This window comes from Urocampus carinirostris, chromosome 8 (genome assembly GCF_059441175.1).
Source record: "Urocampus carinirostris isolate Australia breed hairy pipefish chromosome 8, RoL_Ucar_1.0, whole genome shotgun sequence".
Classification (NCBI taxonomy): domain Eukaryota; kingdom Metazoa; phylum Chordata; class Actinopteri; order Syngnathiformes; family Syngnathidae; genus Urocampus; species Urocampus carinirostris.
Genome location: NC_142356.1, coordinates 38,155,186 through 38,169,377, shown reverse-complemented (window position 1 = coordinate 38,169,377; position 14,192 = coordinate 38,155,186). Strand labels below are relative to the sequence as shown.

Here is a 14,192-nt window from a genome sequence, read left to right as displayed (position 1 = left end):
GATATTTATCCGAAAACTTGCAGAATGTTGGAGAGTTGAAAAAAAAATGCAAGTCACTATTTTCTTTTCCGTTTCATTTTATAAACCTGCTAGCCTACACTTACACATCCTATGGATAACTTTACACGACATTTTTTGACAGGCTTTAAACGCAACGGCGACGTGACTTTAATTTGCGGCTTTTATTCGTCGCAACGTTGTTACGTAATTGATTTGTTTTTGTTTAAAACATGGCACGTAAATCTGAAGAAAGCAAATTTAAAATGAAGATTGCATTTTCGGGTGGTAGTTAAAATGTGGGGAGACTTAACCACACTTTTTTGGATGTCTACACCCGTTTAAAAAGGGTCATACCTATGGAGACTTATTCAAGTTGTCCAGACAATTTTCTTGCGATTTCGTTTTGAATTATGAAGGAGAAATTGCGAGATGTAGAGGTAAATCTGAGAAGGAAACGCACCGAGTGTCAACATCCGGTTTCCTGTCAATGTAAAGGTTTGTACACATCATTTTCATTACTCACGGTTCGGTGGGTTACTTTAAATATGTAATCCTAGACAGGGGATAAATTACCTGTTGAAAATATGTAATCAGGAATGTAATCCGATAACCATAATATTGCAGTAATGACACCGCCAGGCTGTAATTGCCCAAGACTCAGTGTGGCGCAACAAGCGTTGCTGACTGGTTAAAATGTTATATTTTGGGATTCATGTTGTGTAATCCGTATTTGACTGTTGGGGGGAGTTTATTATTGAGTTTTGTATAGCAAAAGGGTAAGAGAAGTACCAGTATATCACCGCTAGATGGCAAAGTCTCAGGTCAAAGAAGGGTGCTTGGGCCAAGTCTCACGAGACCTCACGTGATTTAGTGAGACTTGCTCAATAAATGAACCTTAATGCCAACAATTAAATTGTGTCGTTTGAGACTGACATTTATCATCTATTTTGCAGATGAGGTAAAACAACAAGAACATAAAATCGAAAATATATAAAACAAATGTGTAACACCAGCTGGAGCTAGACCATACACCTGGGTCCCGTTACATCACCTCATGAAGTGGCCGCCCCTACGATGCAAGTGGTTAAAGGATCCGTGAACCGTAGATATAAATTAATTACTTTTTAATTACTTCAGTACTAAATATGCTTAAAGGAAAAAAGCCTAACTAAATACAAATAAAATTACTAAATGTTGTTAAAGATAAAACATCAATGTAACCTTGAAAAAGAAATAGAGGAAACCAAGATCAGGTAGTTGCTTGAAGTCCAAATATAAATGCTCACATTTTAACTACGTAGTATAGTGTATTGAGTCAAGTCATGTTTATTTTTTTCACAGTCTCATTAAACCCGCCCTGATCTGAAACTAAAAAAAACCCATAATAGTCAAGTCTCGTTTTTTTTTTGTATGGCCCTTAATCACAAGGACTCTCAAAGGGCTGCACAGACTACAGATTATTATAACACCATCCCCTGATCTGAAACCTACATGAGGGTAAGGAAAAACTCAAAAACCTCAACATGAGGAAAATGAAGAAACCTTGAGAAAGGACCGCACATGAGGTAATTCCTCTTCCAGGATGACCAGGCTGCAACGGATGTTGCAATAACAAACAATATACAGATATTGTCAACATGAAATACCTGCTTGACATTGTGGGAGCTCTCACGATGCTTTTCAGTTCACAACAATATCGTACATTAGACAAAATAATATTGCTGAAATAATTCTATTAATCTATATTTTCATTCAGTTTTAATCATCACAGTTATTTGGTAATACAAAGCAGTTATCACTTGAGATTTTTCAGTTCACAAAAATATTGTACATTATACAAAATAATATTGCTGAACTATTAGTCTATATATTCATGCAGTTTTAATCATCACAGTTAATTGGTAATACAAAGTAGTTATGAATTCAGATTTTTCAGTTCATATATTCTTCGTGGTTTGCTGTCCTGCCAAAGTTGTAATGCCTTCTCAAGGTCCAATCCATTATCATCTTCCTCATTGCGTAACCAGAATATAATTTAGTCCATTTTGGCAGAAAAGTCCTTTTCTTGCTAGGAGTATTCATTTGTTTATTTTCTTTCGTCGAATCGTTCGCTTCCACACAAGTGTTTTTTTCGTGCCGGAATTATTGCCGTTGTTATCACTTAGTGCATTACGTTTCAACTTATTATTGACACCGAAGAAATTTCCAATTGTGTGTTGATTTTCACTTCATACTAACTGTTTTTTCGGAGGCATACTTTTCTTTCACTCGACGAGAACCACCACAACAATGACGTAATCTCGAGATTTTGTTTGCCGAGATAGGCGTGCAGACGAAAAACTCGAACCGCGAGACAAAAACAACAATGGCGTATCTGCCTGACGAAATGTTTGGAGTTCGGTAAATCTTTGTTTAAAAAAAAAGTAACCGGGTAATAATGACAATTTTGTGTCAAAAAAGTTGCGTCCCAGGGACGCACGTTGATTTGACACTATGCGTCCCCAGCAAAAATTATGCGTCTAGGACGCAGGGATGCGGGCAAACGAGAACACTAATGAGAGCATTATTCAAATATTAAACATTTGTGAGCGAGTCCATGAAGTGATGATTTTGACAGGGGCACATACTCCCCGGAAATAAATTGCAATCATCATTTCATTTTATGTTATTTAATTTGTTTGTACTTGTCTGTTGATGATGTCCCGTTAGTTTCACGTCAATAAGATGGCACTTTTCTCTTAATTTTGCGGCTTTTTTGTTCATATAGTCATGTTTTCTAATCGGGCACCTTGGGCAGCTCTGCAGGAAGGAAGGAGTGGGCTCATATGTGTGCTGCGTGTGTATGCGGAATGAATGATTGAAGAGGGAGAGATAGGCGCGACCGAAAATGGCAAATGTAAACTAAGCTAATCAGAACGACGAAAAGAATAAAAATATTGACCCCTGTCATGTGCAACATAAAAATACTTTAAGATAATATTGCAAAGTAATCCTTATTTTAACTAAATATACCTGTACTTTTTTTCTGTAAATAACGAAATACAATTACATTTTTTTGTATCCTAATTACGTAACACTATTGGATTCCGTTACTATCCAAGGCTGCTGACAAGAAGCGGTGAGTCACACCAAGATCTGTGGTATTCTTTCGTTCCAAGTGATTACAGGGTAGTATAATAGTAGTTTGCAATAGTATGTGGTCTGTGCAGCCCTTTGAGACTCCTTAAGATTAAGGGCTTTACAAATAAACATGACTGACATGACTATAGATTTTATACCGATACTTTTGTTTGGAAATCTCATGATAATTGAATAATTGAACCCCTCCTCTTGAGATAGTTTATAATTAGATCTTAAAAAAGGTTACCATTTTTGGATCCAATTACCACAATGCAAACTTAAGAAGCTTATAAAAATATGAATGTTACAACAGTCAAGTCGGTCAAAAGAAAAAAACAGCAATGTTACGAAATAACCAATAAAGCAAAGTCAACATGACGGATATAATACCTTCCACTGCACAATGTTTTGAAGTCAAAGTGCAACTACAGTGCAACCAGAGGAACTCAACGACTTCAGGCCAGTCGCCCTGACATCACATGTGATGAAGACCATGGAGCGGCTGCTGCTGCACCACCTGAGGCTACAGGTCCGTCACGCCATCGACCCACTGCAATTTGCTTACCAGGAGAAGGTGGGAGTGGAGGATGCTATATTATACATGTTACACCGATCCCTCTCTCACCTGGATAGGGCGAAGGGGGCTGTGAGGATTACATTTTTGGACTTCTCTAGTGCCTTCAATACCATACAGCCTCTGCTACTGAGTAGGAAATTGACAGAGATGGGAGTTCGCTCACACCTTGTAGAATGGATTACTGACTACCTGACAGGCAGACCGCAGTATGTGAGACAGGGGGGCTGTACATCGGACACCGTGGTTAGCAGCACAGGATCTCCGCAGGGGACCGTTCTCTCTCCGTTCCTATTCATTCTATATACATCGGACTTTAAGTACAACTCTGAGTCCTGCCATGTGCAAAAGTTTGCAGATGACACTGCGATCGTGGGATGTATCAGAAACGGGCAGGAGGAGGAGTACAGGAAATTGATTCAGGACTTTGTCCGATGGAGCGACGCAAACCACCTGCACCTAAACACCACCAAGACCAGAGAGATGGTGGTGGACTTCAGGAGAACCAGAACTCATCCGGTTCCTGTAACCATCAAGGGAGAATGTGTAGAATTTGTCCAGACCTACAAATACCTGGGTGTGCAGCTGGACAACAAACTGGACTGGACTGCCAACAGAGAAGCTCTATGTAGGAAAGGGCAAAGCCGACTTTACTTCCTCAGAAGGCTGGCCTCCTTCAACATCTGCAAAAAGCTCCTGAAAATATTCTATGAGACAGTAGTGGCAAGCGCCCTCTTCTATGCGGCAGCGTGTTGGGGAGGCAGCGTCAAGAAGAAGGATGCCTCTCGTCTCAATAAACTGGCTAGGAAAGCGAGCTCTGTTGTGGGCAAAGAGCTGGACAGCCTAACAACAGTAGCTGAGAGACAGGCACTGAAAAAGCTGAGGTCAATCATGGACAATCCATCGCATCCGCTTCACAGCATTATCTCCGGACAGAAGAGCAGTTTCAGTGACAGACTGCTGTCACTGTCTTGTACTACGGACAGACTGAAGAGATCTTTTCTTCCTCATGCCATGAGGCTCTTTAACTCCACCCGGCAGAGTAAAGGCCCACATTAAACCACACCACCTACATTGGATATTACTGAATCTTACTGCATTATGTGTTCTGTGTAGCACTATTTGGTTACTCTATATAACATGCTAAAGTGGGCATTTGCACGTCACACTGGGTATTTGTATATTGTATTCTTTTGGCTTTATTATTGTACTGTTCTCAGCTCAGGGATGCTGCTGGAAATGTGAATTTCCCTTAGGGGATGAATAAAGTATCTATCTATCTATCTATCTATCTATCTATCTATCTATCTATCTATCTATCTATCTATCTATCTATCTATCTATCTATCTATCTATCTATCTATCTAACTAGTGTAAACAATACAATGTAAAAACATTCAACCGTACAACAACAACTGTTACAGAACAAAAGTTAAGAGAGTCAAACCAAAAAAGCAATGTAACAAAAAAGAATACTGTATAACACTGTCAACTCAAGACAACTCAAATATTTCCAGATCTGTTTTCCAGAGATGAGAACGGGGGTCTCCAACCTTTTTCAAGCTGAGAGCTAGCTAAAAGAGTAAAAATCCATCTAAATAGCCATATAGAAGGTAATAATCAAAGCTGGATAGCTAGCTAGAAAGGAGGCCAAGATTTAGCTTGATAACTAGCAAGAGGGTTAGCTGGAAAGCATAAGACCAAAATTTAAACGGTTTGCTAGATAGCTTGCTAAATAGCTAAAATGGTAGGAAGATAGCTAGCTACAAAGCCAAAAAGTTAGCCACAGAGAAAGCTAAAAAATTCACATTTTTTTGCTCATCCGCATTATAAACCCATAAATTGAAATTTAGATTGTTGTATTTCCTGTAAGATAAATCCACAAAAAGATAAAAAAATACATTTGTTTGATACTCAAATAGATTCCTATACTATTCTCTTAATAATTGTTTAAACATCATTAACCATACTTATATATATATATATATATATATATATATATATATATATATATATATATATATATATATATATATATATATATATTAATGAAGCCAAATCACTGGAATTTATCTATTTGTATCTTAAAAATATCAACTTATGTTATTACTATGTTGTTACTATGTTATTACCAGGTTATTAAGAATATTGTTAACACAGCACAGATTTTAAGCCCTAAAAGGTTATTTTTCATTAAGTAAATACAATTTAAACTTTAAAGGGCCCTGGTACTATTTAGCGCCTTCTAGTAAAAAAAAAAAAGCGTATTTATTTAAAATGCAAGCAAAAATACATAAACTATCATATAAACAGACATCTTTGTCTGCCATTTTCCTGATACGTATACACAAAAACCTCAAAAAGGCTGAGAGAAACACAGTAATTTTGGTCACTGTGATTATCCATAGTTGGTATTCTTCCTTGTGCTTTTTAGCAATCGTTTTCTGCTGCACTACAAAATACAGTGACGTCTAGTGGTCAAATGATACACACTGTTCCTTTAACAGAATAAAAAAAATAATATATAGTTTTACAACAACTGTTTCAGGACAAAAGTCAAGAGAGTCAAATAAAAAAGATCTGCAATGTAACAAAAAACAAAATATTGTATAACAATGTCAGCAAGTCAACTAAAATATCTTCCATCGTACAATATTTTGAAAATAAAATCCACAGTGCAAATCAAGCCTGCCGGTAAACAACGGAAATGATTTGAAAGTTATACTAATGCATAATCTTTCAATTCACTAACAGCATTGTTATTGTGCTAGTTAAAACAGTAAGATAGTATCAATCCCAGGAGAATAGTATCCATCAGATCCAAGTACTCCCTCAATATATAGTATGTGTAATACTCCCTTTATAGTACAGCACAAACAGGCTCTAACCAGACTAGAAAGAAGTCGGAGGCACAAGCAAGAGTAAAACTACGTTAGAGCAGAAGTTAGGGAACTACGGCACGCGTGCCCCATGCGGCTCCTCTGGCTTTCTAACCCGGCCCCCCAAACAAAAACTGTCAAATTATAATGACAATTTATAAATAATATTAAATAATGTACTACTGATAAAAAATGTTTTTAGATGCCAACTTTGTCCCAATTGTGTCTTTGTGTGTCTAAAACAAAAATACTACGTACTACAAAATTACTCCAAAACTAAATATCAAATTTAGACAGTGACCTAATATCTTTGCTTTCATTCTAAAAAGGAAAGAAAATACCATAGAAGTACTATAAAAATATTACTACAGTGATACTATAATACAAAAATACGACATAATTACCACACAAAGATAACACAAAATACTCCAGTGGAAATACTTCATAAACAATTCTGCTGAAATACTACGAAAAACCTACGACAAGAATACTACTACAGTAACATTACAAACATTTTACAGATATGATAAAAACAAATCTTCTATAGAACTATTCAAAAATACTACATAAATACGTTAATATACTAAATAAATACTGCACAAATGCTACAAAAATAATACTGTAATACTAGAAAAATACTCCTATAGAAATGCTTCCCAAATACTTCTACAGGAATGCCACTACAGGGATACTATAACTCAAAAATACTATTACATATTGTAAATATCTCAATAAAAGTACTACAGATATACTGCAGAAATTCTACAATGGAAATACTCTAAAAATACTACATAAATATTACAAAATACTACTGCAGATACACTACAACAATAAACCTACCGTAATACAACAAAAATACTAAAATGATATGACAGTAATACTACAAAACTAAATATCCAATTTACTCCTTCAAACAGGGACCTTATTTATTAGTCTGCTTTAATTGTGAGTGTTTCAAAACCAATTTAATGAAACTGATCTATTTAAAAACAAAGAAGTATAACATATAGATGTCTGTATGTATATATAATTATAAAATCAGAAAAATGTGATAGTTCCCCAGGATGGCCACATTGGACCCCATTTTTTTTTTAGCCCAAAGTGGCCCCCCACTCCTAATAATTGCCAACCCCTGCATCAAAGTCTGTAGTTTAATTAATAGATGCCTCGTAGGTTCTAATCTAGTACCGTCATTGAATAGTAACTGAAAATCACCAGTATCAACAACTACAGTGAAGAGGCGATTCCAGGATGCTGGCCTTCAAGAGTGGCAAAGAAAAGCCGGATCTGAGACTGGCCAATTATAGGACACCGTTAATATGGGCAAAAGAACACAGGCATTAGACAACTACCAATAGTTTGCTAAATAAAAGACTTTTTCTTTGAAAACAAAATTGTCTGGGTGACCCCAAACCTTTGAACGGTAGTGTATAAAATATAGTTTTCATGCAGTTGATTTCATTTTGAAGAATGTATTGAACTTTGATAGGTTTCAAGTGAAAAGAGTGAGCAGTAAGCCTCTGCTGCTGCCAAAAATCTCAGCAGCAAAATGGAGGTGGAACAACTCAAGACGGAATATGAAACACTAGCTCAGCGTTTTAAACAGGTGCCATTTGTCTTACTAAAAACACTGTAAGGAGAATTTGATTAAAATACACTAAAACATTTTCTCTACAGGAATACGCACATGCCATGGAAATGTGGCAGAAGGCAGCTCAAGAGGTGGAACAATTCCAGGAGCTCTACCAAAGGTCCCTCACTGAGGGGCAGCAGGCAAGTGGCATGACAAAGAAGCTCAATATTGAACTTTTAATATAATGTTGGTCATTTTTACAATCGGTGTAATCCAGGGGCGGGAAACTCATTTACTCAGTGGCCACATAGTAGATTTTTTTTTTTACAAAAAATACTGAAAAGTATGAAAAGTTGATCACGATGTTTTGGAGAGACCCAAACGCGGGACACAAGGGATGTGATCTAATCCCACTTGGGGGACGTTTATTTAAACAGCAACAAAAGGCTTTACTGGCGAGAAGGATGCGTGGGACTGAGGGAGCAGAGGAGGAGATCTTGAGAGGGAAACTTGAGAGGGGATATTGGGTGGCGAGACGGTCGGAATGGCAGGTCTCGGACGAGGAGGTAAAACATGTGATGGGATCTTGGAGTGGAAAGAATCTTGAAAAGGAGACTTGAAAATACCTTTGAGAAGAGGGTTGGTCTGGCAGGTCTTGGAGTGAAGAAACATGTAGTAAAAAGTACTGGACTATAAAACTGAAATGTAAAAAGTGAAAAATGTACTGATAAATTGGAAATATACTAACTTACTAACTAGTCTGAAAAAGTACTTCTGAATAGTATACACATATATAAAAAGTACTTTCAAGTACAAAATGTACTGAAAAGTAGTAAAAATGATGACCCAGTTCTGAAAAGTACTTTAAAAACCTAAATGTAAACAAGTGAAAAATTTACTGAAAAGTATGAAAAAAAATGGATATGAAAACTCAAATCAGAATGAAAAAGTTCTGAAAAGTATAAAAATATACAAAAAAGTACTGTGAATTGTGAAAAAGCACTCAAAAGTAGTGAAAAAAAAATACTATGAAAACTAAAATGTATAAAAGATAAACAACGCACTGAAAAGTATAAAACGTTACAAAAAGTACTAAGTTGTATGATATTTTAAATGACAAAATGCATTTACCGCATTTATGTAAAGTTTTTTGGTTTTAAATTATGTGCCCGTTTATTTGTATGGCATATATTTTCAGGTATTTATTTTTCATACCTTTGTTTCTACATATGGCAGGATTGGTCAACGATACTGGTACTATATACTAATATTACCGGTGTATAATTTTTCATTCTTTCTGAAGAAAACTAATAGTTTAATCTTAACTATTTGGAAACATTCTGTTGTTTCCTTTTGTTTATTAGTGGTTGATGTTTTTATGTACTGTGCCTAAATAAAAAGCCACAAGCAGACAAAATTTGGGTTGTTTCGAGTACTGATATCTTCAAAAGGCCTAATACGATACTTTATACCTGAACTTGCCCATTTCTAAAATAGAAATAAATAACGAGTTCAACAGAAAAACATATTCTACCTTTTTATCCTAGCTACGTTAAATTAAATAAAAAATTGAGAGCTGCATTTCGAAATTGTACTGAAAGGCAGAAATCTGTTCTTTGGTCACAGAACCAGCTTGTTCACTTCACCCAAGAGATGTGCGAAGTCAAAGGGACTAATCAAGACATTCAGTTGGTAAGCCATTCGTCAAATACAGTGCCTAGCAAAAGTAATGAAAAACCCCCACTCCCAAAAAACTTTGTCAGATTGCAACATTTCAAGCAAAAAAAAAAAAGAAAATATTTTTAAAGAATCAACATGTGAGACATTATCATCAAAAATAAGCAAATTATTTCTTCATTTTATATCATATTTACAACGAAAAAACAAAAAATTAGGATTTGCAAAAATAATGGCCACCTGTTCTCCATCTGACTCCAGAATTTTCAAGATAACTTATGAAGAAGGAGCAATTTTGACCAAAATGACTGACAGTGACAGAGTGCTCCAGTGTGCCAGTTTATTTGCATCTGCTCTTTGATGGAGCCACAGGTCTGTGAAAGGAGAGAGTGGAGAAAAGGCAGCCTTATAACGACCAAAGAACACTAAAGGCAGGTCAGGGACTAAGTTGCGGAATTGTTCTAAGCAGTAATAGGAGACAAGATTTTTGCAACATTTACACATATCCCGGATCAATGTGCGAGCAAAAATATCAAAATAGAACATAAAACCACTGCAAACCTACCATGACCTGGACCAGACAAGGAGAAAACTAAACAGAGAAGCAAGCAAGAGGCCCATTATCACATTGGATGACCTGCATGCATACACAGCTGAGGTAGGACAATCGAGTGCATTAGACGTACTCTGCATAAATCTGCCCATAATGGAAGAGTGGCAAAACGAACGGCCTTTCCTTAATGAATCCCATAAAAAGGCCTGTTTGGTGTTAGCAAGAAGCCACATGGAGACACGAATAACATGTGGAACAAAGTGCTCTGGCCAGATAAGACCAAAATCTAACTTTTTGGGCTAAATACAAAGTGTTACACTTGGACTAAAAGCAACACTGCATATCCCCCTGAAAACACCATCCCCACTGTCAAACATGGTGGTGACAGCATCATGCTTGGCGTTGATTTTCTTCAGCAGAGACTGGGAAGATTGTTAGACTTGTTGGGAAGGTAGATGGAGCCAAATAAAGGGCAATTCTGGCAGAGAATCTGTTGGAGTTTGCATGAGACATGAAGATGGGGCGCAACTTCCCCTTCCAACAAGACAACCCTTAACATAAAGCAAAATCTACAATGGAATGTAAAACTAACAATATAAAAGTGTTAGAATGGCCAACTCAAAGTCCAGACCTCAGTCTCAGAGCATTTGTGGAAAGATTTTAAAAAATGCTGCCTGCAAACATTCAAGATTAAACATTGAGGAACTTTAGCTGTTTTGTAGAGAAGAATGGGCAAATGTTGATGTGTAAAATTTCGAAAGACATATCTAAAAAGACTTGTGGCTATGGTCAGTCGAATCAGGTTGCGTAAAGTATTCATTCAAAAGGGGCAACATTCCAACAATGCCTACTTTTGAATTTTTTATCCGTTAGCACGACATAAAATATTTTTTTTTGTGTGTCTTTTCACGATTGTGTTGTTGATTCTTGGAAAATATTTTGAGTTTATCATCCATGAGTTAAAGCCTGAAATATTGCAAAAAGTTTTTGGGAGGGCCAAAAACTTTGCAAGACACTGTATTATATGGAGCATTATTTGAATTTTTAGGCATTGAGGTATGTGGTGATATCGAAACCTCGTGATAAAGTAAATATCACAGTGTGATAACATTGAATATAGATTTTTGAGGTTGTTCATTTTCAAGCAATCACAAAACAGTGGTACCTCTTTGTACTGTCTTAATTAGATGACGGTCTTCAACTCAATTTACTCAGCGGGCGCCCAGTGTTCGGATCCAGGTTGAGTGAGGACTAAAATTGCATCAAACATTCCACCATTCGCATATGTTTTTTTCTGCTCTAAATGAGATCCAAGGATAAGTGAATACTTGTATTGATAATAGTAACAAAATAAATTGATTGGTAATAAATAAAAATAATACTAATAGGGAATAATTCGGACCCTGTACCGGTCCGTCGTGGTGAATAGGGAGCTAAGCCAAAAGGTAAAGCTCTCGATCTACCAGTCGATCTACGCTCCTACCTTCACCTATGGTTATGAACTGTGGGTTATGACCGAAAGAAGACGATCCCGGATATAAGTGCCGAAATGAGTCTCCTCCGCAGGGTATCTGGGTTCTCCCTTAGAGATAAGGTGAGAAGCCCAGTCATCCAGGAGGGACTCTGTGTAGAGCTACTGCTCCTCCGCATTGAGAGGAGCCAGTTGAGGTGGCTCGGGCATCTGATAAGGAGGCCTCCTGGACGCCTCCCTCGGGAGGTGTTCTGGGCATGTCCCATCGGTAGGAAGCCCCAGGGGCAACCCAGGACACGCTGGAGAGACTATTTCCCAATGCCGGCCCTGGAACGGCTCGGGATCCCGTTGGATGAGCTGGAGGAGGTGGCTGGGGATAGGGACGTCTGGGCTTCCCTTTTAAGGCTGCTGCCCCCTCGACCTGACCCCAGATAAGCGGAAGACAATAGATGGATGGATGGATGGATGGGTGGGAACATAAGATGTGCATGTGGTCTCTCTCTCTTTATTTGTTGTTCTCGGTCTCTTTCTCTCCCACCAGTGTATGTCTGCCTATATTTTTCTATCTCTTCTAATGTCTCTCTCTTCCTCTCTCCCTCTTTCTATCATTGTCCCTTTCTGTCTCTGCCTCTCCCCCTTTGTCTCTCCTTCTCTGTCTTTCCCTCTGTTTCTGTCTCCCTCTACCCTTGTCCCACCCCTCTTCTCTCACTTTGTCTCTTTTCGTCTCTTGCTCTCTTTCTCTCCCCTGTGTCTGTCTCTTACTCTTTCGCTCACTCTCTGTCCTTTTCTCCGTCTCTGTCATTCCAGCTCTCTCTCTCTCTCTCTCCCTTGTGTCTTTCTCTTGCTCTCCCCATCTTTCCTTGTCTCTGTCTCTCTACCCATGTCTGTCTCCCTCTGTGCTGTCTCTCTCCTGGGTCTGTCTATTGCTGCCCCACCTCTCTTTCCCTCCCTCTGTGCCCCTCCTTGTCTCTGTCTTTCACCCTGTCTGTCTCTGACTCTGTCCAAAATTGCTCCATCTGATGCTTTCAACAGGAGCACACAGCCAAGAACTCAGACCTTCTAATACCACATCTATTATATATATATATATATATATATATATATATATATATATATATATATATATATATATATATATATATATATATATATATATATATATATATATATATATATATATATATATATATATATATATATATATATATATACTGTATATATACTGTATATATCTATATATCTATATCTATATCTATATATCTATATATCTATATATCTATATCTATATCTATATCTATATATATATATATATATATATATATATATATATATATATATACATACACACACACGCGACTCAGGTTTTGCCGGCTGACTCAGGTTTTGCCGGCTGTTTTTTTTTTATTTCCGCATGGACAGTAGTTGTGTCTTTAATTGGGAATGAATGGTTCCCAATTTTAAGCGCTGCCTAACTAATTGGCAGAGAAGTAGCCTTCATAATCAAACTTGTTCGCGCCACCACTGATGCGAGTTTAAGACCCCTGTTCTAGATAGTCTAGAATTTGATACTATTAGCTAATTTGATGCTAGAGTAGATTTCTACAAAGCCTGCTATGCAATATTTTGGGCCCACACATTCTGAATTATTTTTAATATGGTTTAGTTGCTCTTGAAAATATGATTAAATGCAGGAACCGCTTTCTCGTAGAAAATGCCATGTAACCCATACATAATCAGACATTCCCAAGAAGCCCTCACATTAATTGCATTTCAGACCCCAGCTCTATAGGAGTAGTTTGAGTTAAATTAATATGTATATGGCTGTTGATCATCCCTTGTTACACACAGTTCAACATACAATTTCACGTGACGGACAACGAGCCAAACGAAGAGGAACTACGCAGCCAACTCAGGTGCTCAACTACACTCAATATCACAGCTAAACAAAATGAAAGCGACACTTCAAAACTGCAATGTGTTTCAAAGTATTATGGAATTTGATTGCACTCTGAAAAACCTGTGTTAAAATAATGCAAGTTAAGGTAAAAAATGGTCCAACATTGGATTGATTTGACCCAAACTCCAAAATTATTACCTCGCACCCCGGAATGGTTCGACGCTCTCGATTGGGGCAACCCCGCTACCTCCTCCGAACACGCAGGAACGGGGAGAGGCAGGCGCCATCGCCGTTGGACGGATCGGACTCGGCGCTTGGCAGGGGGGGTGTCGGACAGGCGATCGGCAGCGGAGTCGGAATGGGTCGACGCTCTCGATTGGGGCAACCCCGCTCCCTCCTCCGAACACGCAGGAACGGGGAGAGGCAGACGCCATCGGCGTCGGACGAC

At 37.7% G+C, this 14,192-nt stretch overlaps 1 protein-coding gene across 1 annotated transcript in view; it reads left to right on the top strand.

The window, feature by feature from the left end:
• The first annotated feature begins 243 nt into the window (after positions 1-243).
• Positions 244-14,192, top strand: part of LOC148361821 (sodium channel and clathrin linker 1-like) — a 28,863-nt gene continuing 14,914 nt past the window's right edge. The window contains exons 1-5 of the mRNA XM_088342613.1: positions 244-495; positions 8,063-8,179; positions 8,251-8,346; positions 9,773-9,838; positions 13,696-13,760. Of these exons, the coding sequence (XP_088198739.1) occupies positions 8,123-8,179; positions 8,251-8,346; positions 9,773-9,838; positions 13,696-13,760 (284 nt within the window). The 5' untranslated portion in view covers positions 244-495; positions 8,063-8,122. The remainder of the gene's footprint in view (positions 496-8,062; positions 8,180-8,250; positions 8,347-9,772; positions 9,839-13,695; positions 13,761-14,192) is intronic.